Genomic DNA, 26,096 nt, shown 5'->3' with positions numbered 1-26,096 from the left:
TCAGTTATAGCAGGCCTGTCACAACACAACCTCCTCACCGCAACTTATTTGAGATAATCACAATTTATTTTGCATACTCGGTTAACAACTACATACTCGGTTATAACAGGGCCAATATCTGTGTCATTTTAGCTATATTATTAGCAACATAGGTTTTTCAGAAAACCATTTATAATTTAGGCATTTAGCAGACGCTCTTAATCCAGAGCAAAGAACAACACAGGGCAATACATCAATACATAAAAAATAGTCATCAAGAATTATAAATAAGCTAAGAACCTAAGATCCATCTAACAATAGAATATCTGTACAATGAAACTATGAGTATACACTATTGAGTGCTATGTCTACATTTATTCCCATATATGGAGTTCCCTGTCAGTCAATGCCCAAATATGAACATACGGCCAGTATGATGTCATATTGATGACATCAGTGTACTCCATATATGGGGAGTTATCAATATTCCATCACCTTGGATCCAGGAAGAAGAAATGTCTAGGATGCTTGGAGTGAAGGGTGTTCCGGAGGTACTTACCACATACTGGGAGAGGTTGGGGAGCATGCCCAGATACAGCATCTCTGTTGGTGTGTCTTCCACCTCCTCCTGCCCCTGTATGACACACACGCACTTCAAACTTTGTATGGACACGGTCAACACCCAGCCATTTTTCAAGGTTTGCATATACTGTACATACATAATACAATGGAAATATTTAATGGATGGATATCATATTTAATGGTTTGTATTGTGATTAAGAACTGACCAAAGTCATTGGACACTGCTGTAGCTCCTGTTCTCTCTTGATCTGTACCTCTGCGATGGACACGTACTTGTGCTGGAGGGGGTCAAACACACATCACATCAGGTTAAAAAAGCAGTGGACAAATTGTGAAAAATCATCGATTGGACCGATGGCCACCTGATGGGACTATGTGCACCCTGACTGCGTTCGATTTCTGCTTGCAAAGAGACGAGAGCGGAGATGACCCCGTTTCTCTGTGCAGAGCCTCAAAAAGGTGCAGTTTTTGTTCAAATAAGTGTTAAATAGCCCTATATGGTAATCAATAATCATTGCTATAGTATACCAATATATAGTCTGTAAAGTAACAGGGCTCTCTCTACCCGTCTCTCCAGTAAAGAGAAAATGCAGGTCAGGATACCAATTTGATCCAATCAGGAGAGAGAACTCATACAGGCTGCAGGATCAACAAGTGGAACTGGAAGTGATGACACACAAAGCAGTGAACAGACACAGTTTTAACTGGAAAACTATAAACTAAAGCTGATAAATGGGTACTATTCATTTTTATTTTCTGTTTATTAAAGAGCTGGATAGATGGGCAGACCCCTGTTAGTAACTATATCAATTACTATTGGATATTATCTGAATAATATAACTTAGCTCTAAACTCTTTTAAAATATCACTTACACTACCTTTAAGACCATGAACTCTAATGTCCCGATTCTGGGTAATAGGTGAAAATCCGGCAAAAATTGCTACAGAATGTATACGCTCATGACACACTTGTAGATGAGCAATTTGCCAGCTGTCATCCAGTCTCTGTCGGGTGGAATCCTCATAATATGAGGACATAATGTGACCAAAACCATAAAAGCAGCAGATCGACAAGCTCAAAACGCGTCACTTCGCGCCACATTTCAAGCTCAAAACTGTTACGTTTCAGGATTCCAATTCCAAAATAGCAAAAGCAGCTACTTTTGATGCTTTTGTGTGACGCTGTAGTATGATCAAGTAGAGCATTAAAGAGGGTATTTTTCGAGTTTTTCATGCGTCTATGAGAGGTGACAGTACTTCATTAGACACCCTGGAGTCGTTTTTATGTGCAATGGTGTATTAACTTTGTATTTAGGGTTTCTTCCTGGAGGCTGAACCCTTGATAGTCAAACGGGCCAATGAAATAAACAGTAATATAGTGACATCACATTATCAGCCCCTCCCCTAAACCCTCCCCCATTATCATACAACTACAGCTGTGGGTGCGGCTTCAGTTCAGGTGGATCACCACCCATCACCACCCATCAGGCAAAGCAGGCATACTTAATGAACTGGTGGGCGTGCCCACATAAAAACAACATTTTAACAAATACTGTACACTTTTTTGAAAAAATTATACCTCCTTATATAACAATAAGACCTGATGATCATGTTTTAGGGTGGGAAAAAAATCATGGCATTCCATCTTTAACTAGCGCCCATCAAATAGTATGGCGTATATGGAGAGAATGTTTATTTATTTTTTGAAGATATTTTTTGCGCTTTTTCTGCCTTTATTTGAAAGTGTACAGTAAGCTGTAAACTTGGGGAGGTGGGCGATGAATCGGCAAACACATCTGTATAGGCCGATTCTAGTTGTTTAGATTAATCGGCATCTTTACAGATCGGTGTCTTTACAGATAAACAAGCCCAAAGTAACAGCTTGAACAGATCTAGCTCGCAATATTAAATATAAAAGGTATAATATAAAATTATAATTTTTCAATACAGAATGAGATCATATCGACATCGGTAACATCGGACGGTTATCGGCCATAACAGCAATTAATTATATCGGATATCGATATCGGCCAAAATGTCTCATCGGCACATCCGTGTGTGGTCAAGACCTTCAGAGTTTGTTCACAGCAGGCAGAAAGCCATCTCCGACATCCAGTCCAGCCAGCCATGGCAGCTCGCCACCAGGCACGTCTCACGGGGAGGAGCGTTAATGGGACTCGCTGAGTGACAGTAACAGGAGCATCCCTCCGTGTTAATGGTACGCGTTAAGTCGGTCACATTGCAAGCAAAGCTATGGATTGCTAAAGAGTTGCGGCGGTGCTACGCCGGTCGAAACTTGGCAGTGATGGAGCATCGATTTTAGGACGTGCTCAGCCGCAATGAGCTGGTGCTCAGCTAATATAGAGAGGCTAAGGAGGAGTAATCGAGGGAATTACAAATGTGCGTGTGTAAATAGAGAGGGAGAGAGTGAAGGGAACAGCAACATTCTATTCTAACAGTGTTTCTCATCCTGCGGGTGGGGTGGTAGTCCCACATTTTAAACAATTTGCACAAAATCACAACTTTTCGTCCACTGCATGCCTGTATGATCTCGATGTGATATCAGTCCAAAATGTCATCTATTATATTCTCTTGTAACTTGTAAGTTGTAACAATAACATTAATAAAAAATAAAACATAAAAATAAATAAATAACACTTTCAACCTGGCACCCCTATTGTGGAAATGTCAATATAGGAGTTTTTTATTTTTTAATCTTTCAAAAGGGTTTCCAAAATAGCAGAAACAAGGATTTGCTCACACGAGAAGTAAAAAGGGCTCAAGAGGCTAACACCTCTGAAAAAACCCAGTGTGTGTGTGTGTGTGTGCGCGCATGCGTGTGTTAGAAAGTTTGGGAACCACTGCCTCAGAGTATGAACCGAATGAGACAGTCAAGCCTATAATTTACGTGCACCAAAAATAGCCGACCTGCAAGGCTTGTTGGTCGGCTATTTTTGGCTTTTCGCACGGAAAAGTATGAATGGGGCGTCGACGTGACCGCCAGTGTGACTATGTTGTTGTTATAGCGGTGCGCTCACTGCTGTGGTAGGGATTTCTCTTCTCACCTGTTTGAGGGTCTTGACGCTCTCGTGGATGGGCCGGGGCAAGCCTACCAGTGTCTCTGTGTCACTGTGGAAATAAGCATGGACGTTTGTAGAAAACACATCAAACTGACTCACAGCTGGCCTACTGCAGTGGTGAAAAGTAACATTTACTTAAGTACTGTACTTAAGTACAATTTTGAGGTTTGTACTTTACTTAGTATTTCCAATTTCCAGTACTTTTAATCCACTACATCTCGGATCCAAATATTGTACTTTTACTCCACTACATTTATTTGAAATCTACTTTGTGGATTTTTATTATCATCATTACAGAACATACAGTAACCACTTCAGCCCCATATACATTTCGGGCATTTGAAAATAGCGGATCTACAAGCTCACAATGTGTCGCACTGGGACCTATAATTCTTAACATGTCATTATAGGAACATTTGTTTTAAATGTTTTTTTAAATTCTCTCTCTCCCATGTCCGTATATATATATATATATATATATATATACACACACACACACACACATACATACACACACACCCCAACGTATTGTAATGGTTGAGCCCCACAGCAGCTTTTGACATTGATCTAGTTGCTATGCAATGCCTCCGTCACCACCAGCAATGGGACATTAAATCTCATCGCCGTTTACCTCGGTTCAAAGCAGGATTTTCAAACCTCCATAAGTCGGAATCCAGGAGAGCCGTCCTTGGTGGATCTTCAGCCATACAAAGTTCGGATGTCAATTTTGACTTATTTGTACCGCGTCACTCCCGACATTTCTGGCGAGAGGTAAACAGTGTGCGCTAATGCCAATAATAGCAAAGTGTGGACACTCAATCACTTAAAGTGAATGCTGATGGTGGCACAGAAAGAATGAATCTGCTATTTTCACATGACACCCCATATCATATGATGACAAAGTATAAAATGTTGCTCAAGTGGTTAATGTGGTGATAACATGTTTGGCTCAAACACCCACTTTCCCAACGTGAAGCCGATGAACTTGTTTCTGCTGGTCTCCAGGAAGTGCTCGATGTCTTTCTCCCTGCAGAACGATAGACAGACACAGACAGACAGACAGACAGTCAGAGAGTTCTAGGGCTTGAAAGCTCGCCTGCTATAAATAACCTTCATTTGTACGACACTGTCACAAATAATGTGCTTGTCAGAAAACAAGAACTAACAAAAAAAATTAAGTTAAATTAAATTAAGTAATAATAAATCTCTACACATGGGTATTTGGTGGGGCCACCATTGTCTTGGGAGACAACGACACAGGTAATCATTCAGCATTGAGTTTGTGAGATGGATCGTATAAACACCGGTACAGTGACAGATGTTTATGTCCTCCTAACGCAATTATGATAATGAGCATCGTACAGTAGAGAGTGCAGTGACCTGTAACGTGAAAAATTAAGACGGGACGTCCAAGTATTCCATTTTCAAACGACAAACTCCTGAGTTACAAAAGAAGGAGCCAAATCCTGGCAAAAAGCACCCTTCCCTTATTCATACATACGTCATTGTGGGGGAGGGGGGGGGGCTTCCAAAGGGTGTCACAATCAGTTTAACCACTTTATCCATTTATATCTTGGCTATTCAGATCTGCTATTCAGATCTGATGTTTGAAAATCCTGGCACAAAATGTTTTCAGATGGGGGGTCTGCAGCCACCAAAATTCATAATATCAATTTGGGGGTCCTTGACTTGAAAACGTTTGAGAACCACTGCTGCACTAGGTTGTGTTGTCTCGTCACTGTAGCTATAAGTGTTGTCTGGTATGTTGTACCGTCTGCTATTACAGCACATGGCGCTCTATGACATTCAACCAGTCGTCAGGGGACTAAATGATGGAGAGTTGATATAACCCAATGGACCCTTGCAGAGAGCGTAAAATTAAAGCAAATATGGTTTCATTTTACGCCCTCAAGAGTTAAATTATCGTTAAACATCTGCAATACACAATTAGAGATTAATTGTTATTTTGAGCAACGTTTGCCTGTTTTGGGTCTGAGAGTTTTGGGTCTGAGAGGCTAAATCTCATCAAATGGTTGGCTCAAATAAATAATGTACCTTGATATGAAAACCACTACTCTATGATGATACCTCTCTTCTTGAAAGGATCTGTCTGAAAGAAGTGTACTACTCCACTCTACTGTCCCTGGGGGAAAACTGATGATGATTCTGTACAGCTGCTGCAAACCTTTGAAGTCACATCTGAAGGCTGTCCTGACTCAAAGGACTGCCTGTGCGTGCACGCGCACGCACGCACACGCACGCACGCACGCACGCACAAATCTGTTACTTTTCAGGATTCAAATTTAACAAATTGCAAATCTTGATCTATGATCACGTAGGCGTAGGGCATTAACGAAAAAACACATTTGAAATTTAGAGATATACACTAAGGTTTCTGCAGATTTCTGAAAACAGAAATTAAAAGGGTCGGATTGTATTCGGCAATATATATTTGCTTGCCAGGAAGTGTCCACCCCCTTTTCTCACACAAGGTGAGTGCTAAATTAATGAAAATGGCTATGCCAACTTCAAACAGCCCTGAAGACTGATCTATTAACTGCTTCACCCTGCAGTTCAGAAAAATAATTATCTCACAACTAATCCTCCCAATATTAGACTATGCTGAAACAAACCTCTATCCTCTTAGTATAAATCTGCAGAGATTGTTGTAAATTACATTGAGGTGTCCTTATATGACCCACCATTGTGTTATGTATGAGTCCCTCAACTGTTAACACTTAATCTAGAAGGCACTTTCACTGGCTGCTATTTTTCTTTAAATGCATTTACTTTAACTAGCCTGAATATCTAAAACAATATTTGCAAACCTTTAGCGCACCATATAATCTGATGAATACAGAGGATCCTTACTTCATTGTCCCCACCAACATTAGAAAAGAATCTCCGGCACGTTAACCCGGTTGATACCAAATTTTGCACACACACTCCCTGGATGCCAACGATGAACCTCTGCCCGAAAGTTTCCAGAACGGCCTGTTATAGCGCCACCAGGAGGCCGACTTTTGAAAAACACATTTTTATATTACTCCTCCAGATTCTGTCCCAAAAATCCCACAAATCATTACACACTATCTCTATAGTCATGTGTTCAAGCAGGATCTGTCCGATATTTCATATTCCATCCTAATTGGCTAACATTGGCTTTCAAAGTTTGCAGGATTGGCCCGTTTTGAACAAAAAGCCTCAAATCATGAACGCAGCGTGCATTTTACGTGAAATCTTTCACAGAGTTTCCTACTAGGCTGAGGAATATATCCCACCCTTTTCACATTGGCCTGTTATAGCGCCACCGACAGGTGGATTTTTGCAAAACACATTTTTGGAACAAAATGCCTAAAATCATGAACGCAGCGTGCAATTTACGTGAAATCTTTCACAGACTTTCCTACTAGGCTGAGGAATATATCCCACCCTTTTCACATTGGCCTGTTATTGCCACCAACAGGTGGATTTTTGCAAAACACATTTTTGGAACAAAATGCCTCAAATCATCCAATTGCCATCCAAGGCCTAAGAAGAAATGGCACCCTTTTCACATTGGCCTATTAATACATACAAGCCTGTGAATATACTGTAATTTAACATCTAAACTGCATGTGCACGTTTGTATTTGTGTATTTATGTTGTTAATGCATGTTATCGCATGTGCATACAGTATATGTAACGGATTGTAGTCTGTGGTTTTTGATCTATGCTCATCATCTTCATACGAGTACTGTGATGCATTAAGTGCCTTATTTTCTGGGTGATTAGGTGGGGTGGGAGTGGCCAGTTTGGGAGAGTTTTCCGTTTTTGTTTTGTAATGTATGCATGGATGTATTTGTTGTATTGTTTTTGTCTACTGTATTTGCTGTTTTCGGTTGGACCCTCTAGAAAACGAGATGATACATCTCAAGGGGGTATCCTTTCAATAAAGGTTCATATGAAGACATGATGCCAGCACTATTTGACCACACTGATTCAGAAAACAGAAATGAAAGGAGGCACTGTATTTGGCAATACAGATTTGCTTGCCCTCACCTGACTTTGGGGGCCCAAGGCAGGCCCTTGGGGAAGTTGAGCCTATCGGTGGGGGGTCGGAGGGGCGGGGGAGGCGGCGGGGGCTGGATGATGACATCGCGGGGGTCCAGGGGGTCCACCTCACCCTCCATGCCGCCGTCCGGGTCCTCTGGGTCCTCGTCGTCATCCCCGCCGCGCGAGTCGTCGTTCTTGAAGGGGTCCCGCTCGTTATACGTGTCCAGGCTGTCCTGCTTCACCAGCGGCTGAGAGGACAGACAGACAGACAGACAGACAGACAGACAGACAGTTAAACCCCAAACCTTTTACCGTTTGCCCGGGACCCAAACTACTAATCTCACGATTATGACATCTGGCCAAGACGATTAATTGTCATTCAAATACTTGCGGATTAGCAATTTAATTGTGTTTCAGTCATTGAACATTAGAACAAAACAAAATAAATGTGGGGGGCTTTTAGGCTTTGTAAACAAAAGTTGCACAGGGCAGATATGACAAACATACACATTGAATTACTTTATATATTTTTAAATAGATTAATAGTGGAAATATTTTACTGACTAAACAAAACTCTACAGCAGAAGAATCAACGTGTTTGTTTTAATGTCTGTTGCGCATCTGTGAGGTCTGAATTAGACATTTATAGAAATTATAGTTATTTTATTAGATTGATATAGTTTACTTTTGGTCAGGTCCAGTGAGGTCCAGGTGCTGCTATTGTGCACGTTGACTCACTGGAAAGGCTCCATTACACTGAATGGAACGGAGCCTTATCATCACTGACACCTGTGCTTACCCTTTCATGTCAAGATGTCTGCCATGAAAATGTTTCTTTGACAAAAGCGTTTTTATTTTATTTTATTACCACTAACCCCACTATCACTAACCGCATTGTCTATGACTGAAATACTTTGTGTAATGATAGAATGCTGCAAGCATTTTCATTGGGAAATGATCAGGTTTTCTTTTTGAAAAGAAATGAACGATTAACAAAATGTACAATTCCACTTACCACTGATCTGCATTCCAAACTATACGGGTACAACAAAAAAATAACACCAACAACAAGCAAGGTCTTTGGAGCGACAGCACTCCACAAGACCTTATATTTGTGTTCCGAAAAAGAACACACACACACACACACACACACACACACACACACACACACACACACACACACACACACACACACACACACACACACACACACACACACACACACACACACACACACACACACACACACACACACACACACACACACACACACACACACACACACACACACACACACACACACACACACACACACACACCTCAACTGACTCTAAAAGCTTAATGAATGACTGTGAAGAAAGTGCAAGCATCAGGCATATGAGCATTGTTGGCATTATAGTTGAGCAGTCCACTAGTGCAGTCAATGTACGGTGGTTCTGAAGGTAGTAACAATAGTTAACATTAGTAGTCGAAGCAAGAGGTACGGCCAATTTATACTTTGTCAAATGACCCCATTGTAACAAAAACATGACACATTTCCAGTTTTTGTTTTTAGCCGAAAATGCGTCTTTTTATATTTTTGCCATTCAATGTGATCGTTCAACGAATTATAAATGACAGTGAGTGTATGGTGAGACAGTGCAGAGGGAGAGGTGAGTCTGCATTGTGAGCCATTCCCCATGGAGAAGCCATTCTCTGCTACAACAGCATTAGCTGGGGTTGTTCTATCAGGGTTTGAAACTACAGTTGAACCATTCAAGAGGTAAAGCAAACCCCCCAAAACAGCAAACAGCTCCCTCTGCCCAGCGTAGAGGGAGCTTCATATTCTTTTCCCCCAAAGACTCAAAAAGGAGAACTCAGACCTACATTTAAAGTGGCAACATTGATTGGCCAAATCATGTTTATTTTTTCAGCACTGTACAAGAGAAACTCTTTAACGCTATTATTTCATCCCCCCCCCCCCCCCCCCCCAAAATAAATTTAGGATCAAGTGACATATTTTGAATTAATGATTCTTTGTATTGCCCCGCTCGCAGACAGGCATTTTGATTTGCCTGTGGAAGGTGAACGCTGTCAATACTACTTAAGGAGAATGCTTATCATTGGATTTGCGAGCAGGACGTGTGGAAAATGTGAATGCCGCGGGGAAAGTGTTGTGTCGGATTTTCACACCACGTGCCTCGCAAAAAACAGGATTCAGGTTGAAAAGCGGTGAAGTTCTCCTTTTATACGAACATTTGGGGCGACACACACTGACCCCAGACGCTGTTGCTTACACTTTTTCATAAAAGCATAAAAGTACTCTCTTACAGTTTGGGGTGCAGAACATTTTTCACATTTTTGCCATCACAAAAACACATAATCAAATGATGTATTTTGCATCATATCTCATGAACCAACCACGTTAACAATGCTGTTGTTTTTGTTTGTTTGTTAGTTTTTGTTTGCATTTTTGTGATGGCTCCATTTCTGAAAATGTTCAGGCACCAAACCGTATGAGCGCAGTTACACGCTTTTATGGGAAAGCTAACAAATTTCCACATTATTACTAGGACTAAAGTGTAAAAAATGTTGTAAAGTGTTCTTTTCGGTGTGCTGCTGCACCATCATACGACAAAGTATAAATCAGGCTTGGGTCTTGAGTGAGTGAGTGTCTGGCCGAACCTGCTAGCATGATGTGATGTCCGCTCAAAAGGAGAGTGGCGCGACGATGTCTCGCGCCGGGCACAGCTATAGATCAGCTATCCTTGGCCGTTCTCGGCACACGCCACCAACGTGCGACGGAGCATAACTTAGGCTTCTAATGTCTGCGGAGGTGACCCCTATGGTTAACAGTGGACGGTCAGCACTCCCACCACCCCGCTGGGCACCCAATGACAAACAGCCAGCCAAGTCAGCCGTGTACCTCCCTCACAAAACCCACCCTGAGCAGGCCACTGTGTGGGGGTGGGGGGGGGGGGTGGAGAGAGGGGGAGGAGAAGAAGGGAAAGGAGGTGAGAGGCAGAGGAGGAGAGGGAAGAGGAGGTAGGGGAATGGGGAGAAAGAGAGAGGTGAAGGATGGAGGAGAGAAAGAGGGGGAGGGGGAATATGACATCAAGGGAGAGCATGAAGAGTAGATAGGAGGAGCGAGAGAGAAACTGAAGAAGAAAAGTATTATTATATTATAATATTTTTTTTGTTCAAGATAATCTCCGTAAATGTTTCAAATGTTTTGAAGCAACTGTGGGCTATGCAACTTGACAGTCCACGTCGCCAAGGCACCGAGCTGCATGCAACCGATTGCCGTTCCACAGCAAAAAAGGGATAAACAACAGACTGGGCCGTCACTAAACTGGACATTGACACAGATGGTGAGTAGAATCACTTCCGAGGGCCTACTGTAGGAGTTGACAGTGACATGGGACTAGAATACACAGAAAATCGGGATGACTAAACTGGAAGAAAAATAAAACAAAAAGAAAGGAAAGGGACAATGCGACACTCTCTTAACCACATAGGCCTAACTCATTTTCTGCAAATTTGGAAAAAGTAAATATGCTAAAAGGAAATGCATTGGAAATCTGACGAAAAGTTGGATGGGAGGAGCTTGATAAGGGACAGAGTAAAGGGACAGAGCGACAGGAGTGAAAGTAAACAGAGAAGAAAGTAAGGATGGTGGTAAAATGGTGGAAAAGGAGGCCCGAGAAAGAAGAGAAAGGATGTAAGAAAGAAGGGGAGGAGAAGGGTGGGAAAGGAATGGGGAGTAAAGGAGGTTGCAGGGCAAGTGCAATAAGCTCAAGGCAAGAGAGAAGATGCAGAACGGAAAGAAATGAAACAAAGAGGTTAAAAAAAGGAGGGAAGTTTTGGGTAAAGACCTGCTTCTTGGGGAAAGGACTGTCTCCTTCCAAGCTATCAACAAAGGCACTCTGTAGGGACACAAGGGAGAGGGGCAATGAGCAAACCAGAGGGTCAACAGATAGAGAGAAAGAATAGAAAAAGAAAGAGAGAGAACCTGCCGTGTGTGTTTATTATTATTATTATTTTGTAACCCATTTTTTTCCACCCAGTGTCAATTAACTAATGTAATCCTGGGCGCTACACTCCCTCTGCCAATCCATTGGGAGAGCAACGGACTGACCTCATACTTCCTTCTATGCATGAGGAGTCCAAGCCACTTCTTTTCACCTGACAGGGGGAGAGTTGCCCCAGTTGGATGTAGCACGTGGAAGGAACACGTTATTCCAACCAGTTTCTTTCCCCTCCATCAGTCGCCCCGGCTGGCCAGGGGGAGGCAGTTTAGAGACCAGGATTACTGCATGTTTTTTGTGAGGGTACCTACCCAAGTGGACACGGGGAGAACATGCAAACTCCACACAGAAAGGCCATTTCGCCAACCCCACCCAGGGTATGGGCACTGATGACGCAGAGGAGAGCACACGCTCCCAGCGCCCACAGCGTCCCCAGTGGGAATCGAACCCAGGACCTTCTAGCTGTGAGGTGACAGCACTACCGACTGTGCCACCGTGCAACCGTGTCTGCCGCGTGTTCATCTAACTCTGAGAATATGGGCAACACACATAATTTGACTATGCATCAGACTCCGAATTAGATGTTAGATGATTAAGATGGATGATTAAGGAAGAAAATGATTCAATTGCAATGTTTAGGCCGGGAAAAAGCCCCTCTCCAAGATCAAAACTAAATACTGAAGTAGGCTCAAATCATGGCTAGAAAACAGATTTAGATTCTGATTGGTTAGTGTAATCGATGGCTCCGGTTAACCGTATAAGAATTTTTAAAAAAAGGTCACAGGATTCCCTTCTACATTTGTTGATAAAGTGTGTTAGCCAGCATCAGTGAATGCAGCAGTGGGGTGTATATTCTGTACAACACCACTGTAGCCAGGCTGGCAGCTAAGAAGAGTCCAAGATTTAAAAGGTAACCGCTATTTGTTTAGTGCGTGCTGCGTGTTAGAGCACAGTGCAAACAGCTAGCCATTAATCACAGCAACGGCTTACGTGTGTGTTAGTGTGCTGTAATGTACTGTTACTGTCGATTATATTATGGGTGATATGGATGTCGTTTCGCTATCTGAATATTGTAGTCTTGTACATGTATACTAAATATCGTCGCAGTCGATGTGGAGACCTCATCGTGTATGTCCAAAACGTGTTACTTTTCACGATTCAAATTCCAAAAGTAGCAGATCTACTGTACTTAAGCTCAAAACACGTTGCTGCGTGCGTAGCGCGTTTCGAGCTTGCAGATATGAGACTTTTTATGCTTTCGTGTGACGCTGTAGTGTCAACTATACGGAAAAACACAAACGATATGGAGATAAGCGGTTTATGACCGACAGCAACGATATTAAAAAAAAATATATATAGTGCGTGTGTGTGTGTCTGTTTATGAGGGCAGGAAACCACACTCGTGCGCGACAACATCTACAGATCTACACATGTATTAATGTATGCACGTGCGTGTGTGTGTGTGTGTGTGCGCATGTGTGCGTGCGCCGCTGCGTTCGTTACCCTGCGGCTGCGACGTCCGCGCTTCTGCTGCTGCTGCTGCTCTATGAGCTCCATGGCGGAGGCGGGCGGGGAGGCGGCCCGCATGGCCCGGACCACCTTGATGCTGTCCTCGGGCAGGGGGGGCAGGCTCAGACGCTCCCTGCCCCGCACCTTCAGCTCCTGGAGCTCCTCGAAGCCCCCCAGGGTGAACTATAGGGAGAGGGAGGGGAGCCACACGGAGCGGACAGAGTTCAAACCAATCAATCACATCCTAAAATGTTGATGTCCTCCTCACAAGTGTGGTAATGCAAACATGTGTGTGTGTGTGTGTGTGTGCGCGCACGCGTATCTGTGTTTAGGTACCAACCAGAACAGTCTTCCAGAGCAGCAGAAGGACCTTCTTCATGGGGAAGTGAGGGGCGTTCATGCGTGTGTGTGTGTGTGTGTGTGTGCGCGCCACCAACCAGAACAGTCTTCCAGAGCAGCAGAAGGACCTTCTTCATGGGGAAGTGAGGGGCGTTCATGTGTGTGTGTGTGTGTGTGTGTGTGTGTGTGTGCCACCAACCAGAACAGTCTTCCAGAGCAGCAGAAGGACCTTCTTCATGGGGAAGTGAGGGGCGTCCATGCGTGTGTGTGTGTGTGTGTGTGTGTGTGTGTGTGTGTGTGTGTGTGTGTGTGTGTGTGTGTGTGTGTGTGTGTGTGCCACCAACCAGAACAGTCTTCCAGAGCAGCAGAAGGACCTTCTTCATGGGGAAGTGAGGGGCGTTCATGTGTGTGTGTGTGTGTGTGTGTGTGTGTGTGTGTGTGCGCCACCAACCAGAACAGTCTTCCAGAGCAGCAGAAGGACCTTCTTCATGGGGAAGTGAGGGGCGTTCATGTGTGTGTGTGTGTGTGTGTGTGTGTGTGTGCCACCAACCAGAACAGTCTTCCAGAGCAGCAGAAGGACCTTCTTCATGGGGAAGTGAGGGGCGTTCATGCTGCAGAACTTGGTCACCATGGTGAAGAGGAGCAGGGCCAGCGGCTCGCCGTTGTACACGGGAGACGCTGAGAGGTCAGGGGTCAAACTGGGTTATTACGAAAAACTCAAATTGGAAGAAAATAATTATATTTTTTTTAGTTAACTGAAATAAAAACATTAACTATAACTAAACTCTATCGTGGGTTTACAAAGTCATCTGAAACTAACTGGAATCACAGAGGAATTGTTCTTAGTTCTAGACTTGGACTGTATCCAATATTTTTCTTAAAAGAAATAGCGAAAATAGCAGCTCTATTAAGCTCACAATATTGTCTAGATAGATCTGATATTTTAAAAAATTGTCAGAGCTCTTGCCCCATAAAAACTAAAACTAATACAACTCTTTAGAAAAAAAAACAACAAACTAGCAAACCCAAAGAAATCAAAACCTATAACAACAACATATTGAGGTCAAACAATACCCAGTTCATTCTTGAAGGTCTCTCTGGTTACTATCCATTCTGGTCTGTCATCTTCCGTCTGAACGCGGATGGTCTCCACCATGAGATACATGATGCTCAGTAACACCCTGCACGCGCACACACACGCACACGCACGCACACACACACAAAACTGTAACTTTCTAGAACACAAGAACACAAGTACCCTACCCTAATGCTAATAGATCTTATGCAGACCGTGGCCATGTCTACAGTGGATTTTTATGAAACAAACACTTTGCAGATAGAAAGAGAAAAATAATAATTCAAGCTTTTCATACAGCTGCAATGTTGGTGAGTGTAAAGTTGTTTAATGCAATCAGATTGCCTTTTCTGTTTGGATGTATGGGCTGTCAATGGCAAATTGCGGCTAGTTGCCACCCTGCCATTAACTTAATTGCAAGATGGCCGCGGTCTGCATAAGGTATATTAGTCAGGCCGAGCCGAGCCTCCATTTTATTATATATTTTTTATATAATACAAATAATAATTCTGTTTGTGTATTTATCTTCTCAAATTCTTCCCCGACGCGACCCTACCAGGCCGGGACAAGCCTTGGGCCGACCCACTTAGGGCCGTGCCTTAATTTGTAGGCCCGTTGAGAACTCAAAACTTTCCAGGAAGTTGGACAAGAACCAGTCTGTTCCAGTGGATCCAACAGTTATTTTAGTCACTCCAATATCCTTTGAATACTTTTCATTGGTTCAATATTTATAAAACCCACAGACAGGCAGACTTGACCATGTTCGTTCACTTTCAAAATATTTTCGAAAATAGCAGATCTACGGTACAAGCTGACAATTTGTTGTGAGCTTGAGCTATTTTCACCATATGGCAAAGTAGGACATTCATTTACGAAAAGATTTTGTCCACAATTCCATGCTGTATTGATGTTGGTAATTATTCGACATTCTCTAATTGTGTAGACTTCTTGAAATTGTAAATTAAGTAATGCAGATGTTTCAACTCTCTTGAGTGTAAAATGAAACCAAAAAGGACCCTTATGGGTCTATTTGGTTTCTCAAGAGTTAAAGATCTATAAGGGTCCATTTGGTTACCAACTCTCCATCATTTAGTTGGGGACCACCTGGAATCTCAAGGACCACTGGTTGAAAACCACTGCATTACACAGAAACAGAAAACATTCAAAAGCAATGTGTCCTGGGCTGGCGGAGAAATCCAATTAGACTTTAGCAGATTAGTTGTGATTACGTACATGTGCATCTGCTTGTGTATAACAGTCCAACAACTCTTTTAATATCATTATCTATTCTACAGTAAACAAGTAAAAAAGGGAGATACATATATATTGGATTATTGGTTGCACAGTAGCTTTCAGACAGATACCGTACTGATGTAAGTTGCTAATTTATCAATTTGTAGTGTACAATCTCAAGACCTAAAATGACTTTGATTTTTACAATTTCGAGAGAGGTAATTCTATATTTCTATATATCTACAGTATATGTGTGGTGTTTGCCACTCACCGGAGTTCTGTGCTGTCCGCCAATGAGATGGCTGGTTTCCTCACCGCACTGCTACACGCCTGGTTGTTACTGCACCAACACACACGCGCACACACACAAAAATGTAACTTCATACATTTAATAACTTCATAATATGCTATAAACTGTAGTTGTTAAAAAGTGTCATACTGTAGTGCTGCTGTAATACGTTTCACTGGTTAAATATTTATAAAACCCACAGACACTTAAATCACATGCACCAACCACCTATAAGTCGGACGTCAGGGAGACGGCAAGATAATTGGTAATTGGCACCATGTCTAATAGCAATTTAATTGCTCTAAAATTAGATCTTCTACCGAGACTGGTGGGAGCTCTGAGTCCTCAGGTGGCTTGAAATTGCAAACACACACAACGCAAAGACGCCGTCTATCACTTGCAGACACATTTCTTGTCGATAAACCTCAGATCTTCTGTACCCCATTTAGTTCAGGAGACGCTTTTTGTTTCCTACAAACCACCATGTTAATGAGAAGACCTCTGTCTGTCTGACACACACACACACACACACACACACACAGAGACAGAGACAGAGAGACAGAGAGACAGAGAGAGAGAGAGAGAGCGAGAGCGAGAGCGAGAGCGAGAGAGGGGGTGAGTCTCATGGATTAAGTCGCCAAGACTGATTTCAGTCTTAAAAAAATTAAATAATCAGCATCAGAACGGGTCAAACTAGCAATAGAATACATGATGTCCCATTACATTTTAAATTGGAAATTGATGTTCAGAAGTACGTATGAAAGAGGTAGACATAGAGACTGCAAAAAAGGGGGTGGGTATAAAAAGAGGGACAGGGTTAAATTGGGAGGCAGAGAGCATACGACGTGAGAGGACGGACGGGGAGAGCAGGACAAACGAATGAACAGCAGATTGGATGTGACAGCGGTTGACAGAGAAGGGGAGAGGGATGATGAAAGATGGACAGGGAGGGAGGGGGAGAGAGAGAGAGAGAGAGAGAGAGAGAGAGAGAGAGAGAGGGGAAATGAGACGAAACACGGACACATATTGATGGAGGGAGACACTAGGCGGAGATGGAAAGAAAATGAGTGAGAGTGAGAGTGAGAGAGATAGATATCAAATGGAACACAACCGCATTCTGCATCGAGTGACGACTTGGAACGCATCTGTGTCACCTTAGCTTTTAACAACTTTAACCATTATTTTAAACGTTTAATGTATTTACGGTATACACAGTATATGAATACATATCGTTGCTGCCGGGCAGAAAACGTACATCCATAATTATTGTGTGTAAATAAATGTCCTTCCCTGTTCTAATGTACTTTTTTGTTTTGTTTTGTAAGTGCATTTTTAATTGTTTAATCTCAAAGTCAGAGCTGCGTCCCTCCTCAGGACCAGGAAGACAAGACAAGGCCGTCTTCTCTCCTTCCCCCAGTAACAACACGTCCTTCCAGAGGAGATGCCGAGTAAAAATAGACCCAAAGTACACTCTTCACACCTCTGAGAAGCGCACAAGACAGACTTGTTTACTTCCACTAGCTTTCCTGTCTGTCTCCCCCTCCATCACTATTTCTGCCCTGTCTGTCTGTCCGTCCTCATGTCCCTAGCCTACATTAATCCCTGCTATCAGGACAACTGACTGTCTGTCTGTCTAGTCCCTGATCAGGACAAAAATTAACACTCATCATGATTTGACAGCAGGGGTAATAGTATCATTTACAGACTGTTGTGTGTGTAGTGTGTACTACTCACTCTATCTCCATGCTGAGGAGCTCCAGCAGGGCAGTGAAGATCCCCATGTCGTACAGCAGGAAGACGTTGTGTCTGGACCAGTGAAGAACGTCTATGTCCGTGTCACACTCGTCAAACACCCCTGGAGGGGAAAAATAAAAATAAAACACAAACACAACACAAGGGAGCACTGATGAGCTGAAGGCTGAGTGATTAAGACTCAAACAAGTCTTTAGATCTGTTGTTCCAGCGACCCTCCAGAAGCAAATATTTGAGTTAAAAACGTTTCCTGTGAAAGAATATATATTCAAAGATTTGCACACGTTTTCACAAAAAATCAGATCTACAAGCTTGTGTAATGGTTAAAAGGTAAGGTGACACAGATGCGTTCCAGGGCCTAAGTACGGTGTCAGAATGGAAACGCGTGTGTTTTATCTGTTGCATTGACATTGTTGCATTGTTGATTGTTGCAGCTGTTACAGTACATGCAAAACCAGTCTCTGTACAAACATACATGAAAAGAATCTCACTCGAACGATACTCCAACCGTGGAACGATTATTCCAGAACTTCATTGCAACACACTCCCAAAATATTTGGGGTAAATTAAGTCCCGCCTACCCTTCACTGTGTACCGCTGTGTAATAAACAGTGTTGCCACAGTGTTTCCACAGTAACTACAGTAGTAGTGTAACTTATTACAATTGCCAAAGCCGCAATAACATTGCAGTTATTAATTACGGTATTGTCACAGTCCTTCCGGGATATGTGATATAAAAAGCCAACCCTAAAGCCAATTGGTGAAACGCACGTCAAGGTGAGGAGCAGTTAGTTTACGGAATCCATAGCACGTCAACACATTAGAATATTGTTGTCTCCACCAGGCCGACGGCATGGGGAGAGAGTATGTTTTGCACTCCATCCGTGTGTGTGTGTGTGTGTGTGTCCGTCCGTCCGTCCGTCCTTCCGTCCGTCAGTTACCAGCTAATCTCCGGCACCGTTAACCCGGTCGATGCCAAACTTTGCACACACACACTCCCTGGATGCCAACGATGAACCTCTGCCCCACATTTTCCAGAACGGCCTGTTATAGCGCCACCATGAGGCAGCTTTTCACATTTTTTACCTAAAACTGCACCGATCTGCGTGAAACGTTGCATGCACACTCACTAGAGGCCAAGGACAAACCTTTTTCCGCATCTGCCTTTTATAGCGCCACCAGGAGGCCGACTTTTGTAAAACACATTTTTGGATATTACTCCTCCAGATTCTGTCCAAAAATCTCACAAATCGTTACACAGTATCTCTATGGTCATGTGCTCAAGTCGGATCTGTCCGATATTTCATATTCCATCCTAATTGGCTATAATTGGCTTTCACAGTTTGCAAGATTGCCCTGTTTGGAACAAAAGCCTCAAATCATGAACGCAGCATGCAATTTACGTGAAATCTTTCACACATTTTCTTACTAGGCTGAGGAATATATCACACCCTTTTCACATTGGCCTGTTATAGCGCCACCAACAGGTTGATTTTTGCAAAACACATTTTTGGAACGATGCTATGAGTGATCTGGCTCTGCATTTCCTCAACAAAATGAAGAAAATTGTTGCAAAAAACAAATAAACAAATAAAAAAACATGTTTATATTACTCCTAAACATTTTGTCAAACATCTCACACAGTCCTATCCTCCTGGTGGAGACCTGTGCCCAGATGGGCACTTTTTCTAGTTAAAAATGAAATAGGCCGACCCACAGGATCTGAGAGGTGAACCGGATGTAAAAAAAAGAAAAAAAAAAGTTTCTTTCACCTGGAAAATACATTTTGTAACCACGATCATCAGTTCTTTAGTTATGGGCCGCTGAATGAAGCTTGTTTTGACCAAAACACGCACACTGGGAAAAGAATGCGAGATTTATATATGCTTTTTTTTGTAAATCTGTTTACATTCAGGCAGACTGGAGACGGGAGTTTTCACTTGCATCAACTCCACGTCCACATCCACTCCTCCAATCACACACACAATCACAATCTGGACGTTTGCACTACTCATTCCTGCTTGCTTTGCTGCCGTCATGCTGCTGCTTCACTCCACTGCTGTCTTGCACAAACAATGCTGCTCACCCACCACCACCATCCTAGCTACCACCTGTTGTGTTGGATCTGCTGTTTATGTACAGGGGATTCAGAGTCCCTATTGTTAGTAGATGCGCTTCATCAAGAGTACATAAAAATCACATCCAATTCATCGCCAAACCATAATAAATATATTGCTCATTTTATATTCAATAAAAATATAGTCTATCCATTCATGAGTTGTCCTGACTGTAAATGTGTTAACATACAGTACATCAGGTTCAGGTTCAGGTTCATTTATTCGTTTGTCCCCGAAGGGCGATTTGGTTTACAGCAAAGCATAACAGGCAGACACATGAATCACATAAAACACAGTAAAAAGAGCATGGTACACATAGAAAATAAAATAAACAGTTCAAGGTTTCAGTGTAGCAAAGGAAATTCATAACGGCGACAAAGTTACCTCCTCCTCCTATCGTCATTTAAGGCCTGGATAGACACAGGCACGAAGGACAATTTATACCTGTTACTTTTGGCCCCTGGATCCTTTAGGCGAAGGCCGGAAGGAAGCAGCCTGTACTCAGAGCTGAGGAGATGGGAGTTGTCCGAAGAAATGGACTTGGCTTTCTTAAGCACCTGGTTTTTAAAGACATGATCCAGGCTACTGAAATTTACTCCTGCTATCTAACTGTGTGTTAGCGGTACAGTACATACCCTGTGCCAGGTAGAGGATGGCGCGGGCCACCTTCAGCCTCTTGTCCCTGTCGGTGACCTCCAGGGCGTCCAAGAGTCTCATCACGTACGCCCTCTGCTCGTCCAGAGACAGCTCCGTCCACCTCCTGCCTCGGACTGCATGTGCGTAGGAGGACAAGGACAACGTCATCACATATATCACATATTTACCCACGGTTTAAAGGAAAATATAAATGATCATGACTGAAAGCTTTTGTCTGGCCAGCCCATGTCAGTGATTTGTGTTTCCTACATAATTAGAACAGGGGGTAAGAAGATAGAGATAAGAAAAGTGATAAGAAAAGAGATTGCACAACTCGTAGTCACTATGCCAATACTTTATTCTAAGATTACCAACGTTTTGACAAAATGCCTTCTATTTTTCAGGGTATGGATCATACCTTCTTCATACCCGTTGAAATGTTGGTAATCTTAAAATAAAGTATTGCATGGTGTGTACGAGCTGTGCGAACTCTTTTCTTTCCTAAATAATTAGCACAATATGAAGAATGATGTTTTGTTCATATTTTTCTAAGCCTATATATTCATTCCAATAGATGGAATCGCAGATTGAGGCTTGAAATATATCCCAAGACCATTTAGGGTTTTTTTGGAAGCTGCTTGTGAACATGCGTTCTATAAGATGATAGACCCTCTATAGATAATAGTTTGACCAAGTTAAACACAGTTTAATCTAAAGTGTTCTACTGCTATTTTGAACACTTCAATTATTCTTTCATCTTAAAATAATAACGGAAAATGACAGATCTGCGCGTTGTGAGCTTGTACTGTAGAGCTGCTGCTTCGGTGAACGACATGATTTCATTGAAGACTTCTGTTGAATCCAAATGAGATAAATCCGTCGTGGTGACTGAGAACTTTAATCCATGTATACCAACAGTATGTCTTATTTGTTGTTGCAAACACAACCCTGAAACACATATCTCTAGTTCATCGTCCACAATCTGTTGCGTCTGAAGCTGTAATCGAGCTGAACAACTCAAAGCAATGACGTCAACCTTTCTGGCAGCTTTGAATCAATGTGCTTCTCCTATTCCATTCAAGGTCAGTCCACATTCTGCTGTCAGGGAAGAAACCACCCAACTCCAAAATGTTCATTTTTCAGGAAATGACAAATCTACATTTTTTCAGGAAATAAATAAGTTATTCATAAATTGAGTTAGAAATGTGAACATAATTGCATTCCCAATCTCCCTGCATAGGACAGGAAAATAATTTAATTCAAAAGGTCTCTTTAAAAAGGATGATGCAAGATCCAGGAAAGCAACGGTGTCATTCTATATTTTAGCTACAGTATATAGCACATTAGTTTTATACTTTGTCTATTAAAACATAGCACATACAAGCTCACAACACATCACTTTGTGCCGCACTATGAGCTTGTAGATGATCTGCTATTTTGGAAAAATCCATTTAGCAAATCTTTGAATATTTTTTCAAGCGAACATTTGAACTCGTGAAAGATTAGGAGCCTACAGTTTATGTGGTTATGTGCCTTAACCGCTAGGCTCCATTGATTGATTGATTGAAATATTTATTAACAGTTTGTAGAATTACAGTACATTTCAAGCACAAACTCAATACAAAGACTGTTAACTGTGAGTGGACGACCCAATTAAGCATTACACTTGTTTACAAGAGGGTCCACCATGTTCAATTCATCAAAACATTTAGAGACGTATAAATAGACACTTCTATATAGTCAAAGAACAGAACAGGAATTCATCATAGAGGTAAAAAGGGAAAAGAGACATATACAGTGAGGGGGGGAAAAAAAAGGGGGGGGGGGGAATTGCAGCCGTCCGTAGGTGCCCTTTGAGAGCGGTTTTGAAGGAGTCAAGGGATTTGCATGCCAAGGTAAATGATGGATAGTTAAGAACCAAGTGGACCATTCTAGGTCTGTAACACTGAGTTATGTGGGTCTGTGACATACTGCATCATATAGGTTTAGAAAAGCTCTAACAGACACTTGCATACTGTAACTGTAACTGTATACACTGCCATACTCAGTCACACACAACAACCCACTAACAGGCTGACTAGGGTTGGAAAAGAAGAATGTCACCCACTACTTTAAGGTCCATGCAGACTGATGCGTTTTTCCTGCATTATTTTCAGTCTGCTCTTATTGTCATTTGTGTTACGAGACTAGATATCGCCTGGGACTTTGGATATCATAAAAATGGTAACATGGTGTAATAAGTGCTGAATTGTCCTGTTTTGAATCACTTTATATACATTTTGAAGAATTTTAAAAAATAGCAAAAAATCGACAAGATCACGATACATTGGGAGCTTGTAGAACGTCTATTTATCCATTTGTTTTTAGTTTCGTTAATTCTTTTTATTTTAAATTATAAAATGATATTATTATCATCGTCATAATACGATAATCCTCAGTCACAAAAACAATGGCAAGATGAAAGGAAGCCCAATGGCGAACTCCAAGCACACTCCAATCAAGCAAGTGCAAATCAATGAGCTATTTCGTATGAAATAATGTAGTGATATTTTATATTGTCCACATTACCCAGGCCTAAGACACACAGTCATTGCTACAGTAGTTAAGTCCCTGTTGAGGAAACCGTGTAAGCCTTCCAGTCTTAGACACGTGGTTTGGTTCAGCAGGCGGCACGGAGCACTGGATGGCATTGTGATCACTCGACACAGCTTGAATGGATTCTCAGTCACTTATTGGAGACTGGTTCTCAAACCTTTTCATGTCAAGGACCGTCTCCAATTTGATATGTATATGGCCGCGGACCCCCCATCTGGAAGTGTTTGAGTGCCAGGGACCCCCAGAAGAGAAGATTTATGACGTGAAAAACTTTGAGAACCACTGTTGTTTTTGATTGATTGATTGAAGTATTTATTAACAGTTTGCAGAATTACAGTACATTTCAAGCACAACTCAATACAAAATCACACCCGTGTGAACTGAGTGGTGCAACTCCCCTCTCCCCACCCTCTCTCCCTCATTAGCAGGCAACAGTGCAGCACTATCACTCTCTCGGTTTCTGGCACAACAGCACCCCTACTGGTACTCATTGGTACTCGTGCTCATAGTCACATAGTTAGGTGAACGTCACATAGTTAGGTGAACACGGACATTGCTGTTCCTTGGAGTGGTTGCACCACTCAAAAACTGTTAACTGTGAGTGGACGACACCATAAAGCATTACACTTGTTTACAAGAGGGTCCACCGTTTTCAATTCATCATAACATTTAGAGACATTAAGGAAGTATTTAGACAGGTACATGGGTATCTTGGTGGTGTATCGAATCTTGTGGACCAGACCCATTGCAAGATGCTGTACTGTACTCTGTCGTCAACCCTAAGCCATTCCAGCCTGTCAAAGTGGGCAGGGGTGAGGTGGGTTCGGGGGGTGAGGCCCAGTAGTAGCCTGACCAGTTTGTTTTGGGAAGTCTGGAGCCTTGTTTTAAGGGCCTTTGAGGTGCTGTGGTACCAAGAGGTGCATGCATAGTCGAAGAAACCTTGTACGAGGGCTCCTGTTGGGTCTTCAAGGTGTTTTTGTTGACCAATGAGGAGATCCTGTATAGGAGGAATCTTGTTCTTTGGTTGACCTTTTTTAAATTACTGTACGTTGTGGCCATTTTATCACCGGAAAGATTTGCCTCCAGGATGGAACCTAGGTAGGTAATTTCATCTTTTCGTGTGATAATATTGTCAGTCACCCTCTCTAACCAAGAAGCCATCTGCCTTGCTGAGATTACTATTTGATCCAAAAAGAATTGATTCAGTTTTTCCCAGGTGTAAAGATAGTTTGTTATCAGCGAGCCAGGTGCAGATTCTACCGAGTTCAGAGCTGAGGGCCTTTTCAACCTGCAGTTTGTTCCTGTCCGAGACCAGCAGTGCCGAGTCATCTGCCAACAGGAACAAGTTGCAGTCACAAGCTGATGTCATTTCGTTTACATATGGAACAATAAATTCCCTAGTATGCTTCCTTGTGGAACGCCACAGCTCACTGGGAGTGTTCCGTTCACCTCCACCATCTGTTCTCTTGTAGATAAGAGATGTATCGATACATTTTTTTCCTTCCCGATGCCGATGTGTGGTATTGGAATGTGGCATAGGCGGCCCTCGCCAATACTGACACCAGCATTTTAGGCAGCATCGGCAGCTTTTCCGATACGGGTATTATAGGAACAACTCCAAAAGACAGTTCCCCGGGGGTGGATTCGTTGTGACAACATGAGAGCACAGCACAGCACAGCACTGGGACTCTTGACATCTCAGCAGCCTACGCATTACTTCTTGGCAGGCTGCCAGGAGCTCGTCAGAGGAGTGCTTTGGGCTCCTGATTGATTGATTACTGAAACAAAATCATTTTATAGACACACGGTTCTTCCTTTGCAAGCCGTTTGTACTTGATTAAGAATACAGCCGGAAGCCGCCGTCCTCCTAATCACAATAAATAATTGTGTTTGATAAACAGACACGGACGCGACAGGCAACGACTCTTAGCTGAATTTCTCAGTTTGGAATGTTCCCATTCGCTCAATCAATATGAGCTCTATTACGGTAGGAAATAGCAAGAGCTATGCGATTAATAACAACAACACACCATGACACAGCCGATATGAATAGAAGCTGTGATTTAACACATCGTGACACAGCTGATATGAATAGAAGCTGTGATTTAACACATCGTGACACAGCTGATATGAATAGAAGCTGTGATTTAACACATCGTGACACAGCTCATATGAATAGAAGCTGCAATGGAAAAAACTCACTGTTTGCTATTGAATTGCCAACCAGCGACCGCAGAGCACGACTTGGCAAGGTGTGTGCGTGTGTGTGTGTTATTCTGGAACTGAGAGCGCATTGCTTTGTGTGTGCATGTGTGAGTGAGTGCACACATGCAGTTTTTGGACATCATTGGATAAGGACATGCACGCGCATGCACACAGTTGTGTTGCATTTGCTGCTGATACTTCCCTTTTCTCCACACAGAGGGGAACAATAAAACCTGGCAGCCTTCTGATAACATGTGTACCTCTCTCTCTCTCCCACCCCCTCTATTTATCTCTCTCTCTGAAACATATCTACTGTAAACACAATGCAAGCAAACACCTTATCCAAGGACATTCAACACACACACACACACACACACACACACACACACACACACACGCACACACGCACACGCACACGCACACACGCAGCGACAGTCACACAAACTACCATGGCTCTTGAAGTCCTCTTCAAAGTAGTCTCTGTTGAGAGCAAATTCTGGCTCCTCTGTGTAACTGTAGAGCTCTGTGGACAGACAGACAGACAGCACTGTAAAACAGCCAGTAGAAGCAGAATATAATTATAAAGACTAGCTGCAATAAGATCTATCTATAGAGGAGAGGAGAGGTTTGGACATCAGAGAGGAGAGGAGAGGAGAGGTTTGG

General features: G+C 42.6%; 1 protein-coding gene across 1 annotated transcript in view; it reads right to left on the bottom strand.

Moving 5' to 3' along the window:
• strip2 (striatin interacting protein 2) overlaps positions 1-26,096 on the bottom strand; it is a 46,635-nt gene that overhangs the window by 8,643 nt on the left and 11,896 nt on the right. Inside the window, exons 3-14 of the mRNA XM_079494114.1 lie at positions 25,882-25,956; positions 20,633-20,767; positions 17,863-17,983; positions 16,111-16,179; positions 14,606-14,712; positions 14,082-14,209; positions 13,187-13,375; positions 7,683-7,924; positions 4,603-4,668; positions 3,627-3,690; positions 768-839; positions 539-613 (exon numbers count right to left, since the gene is read on the bottom strand). Coding sequence (XP_079350240.1) covers positions 539-613; positions 768-839; positions 3,627-3,690; positions 4,603-4,668; positions 7,683-7,924; positions 13,187-13,375; positions 14,082-14,209; positions 14,606-14,712; positions 16,111-16,179; positions 17,863-17,983; positions 20,633-20,767; positions 25,882-25,956 — 1,343 coding nt within the window. The remainder of the gene's footprint in view (positions 1-538; positions 614-767; positions 840-3,626; positions 3,691-4,602; positions 4,669-7,682; positions 7,925-13,186; positions 13,376-14,081; positions 14,210-14,605; positions 14,713-16,110; positions 16,180-17,862; positions 17,984-20,632; positions 20,768-25,881; positions 25,957-26,096) is intronic.

This window comes from Electrona antarctica (genome assembly GCF_951216825.1).
Source record: "Electrona antarctica genome assembly, chromosome: 23".
Taxonomy (NCBI): Eukaryota; Metazoa; Chordata; class Actinopteri; order Myctophiformes; family Myctophidae; genus Electrona; species Electrona antarctica.
This window is presented reverse-complemented; position numbering and strand designations above follow the sequence as displayed.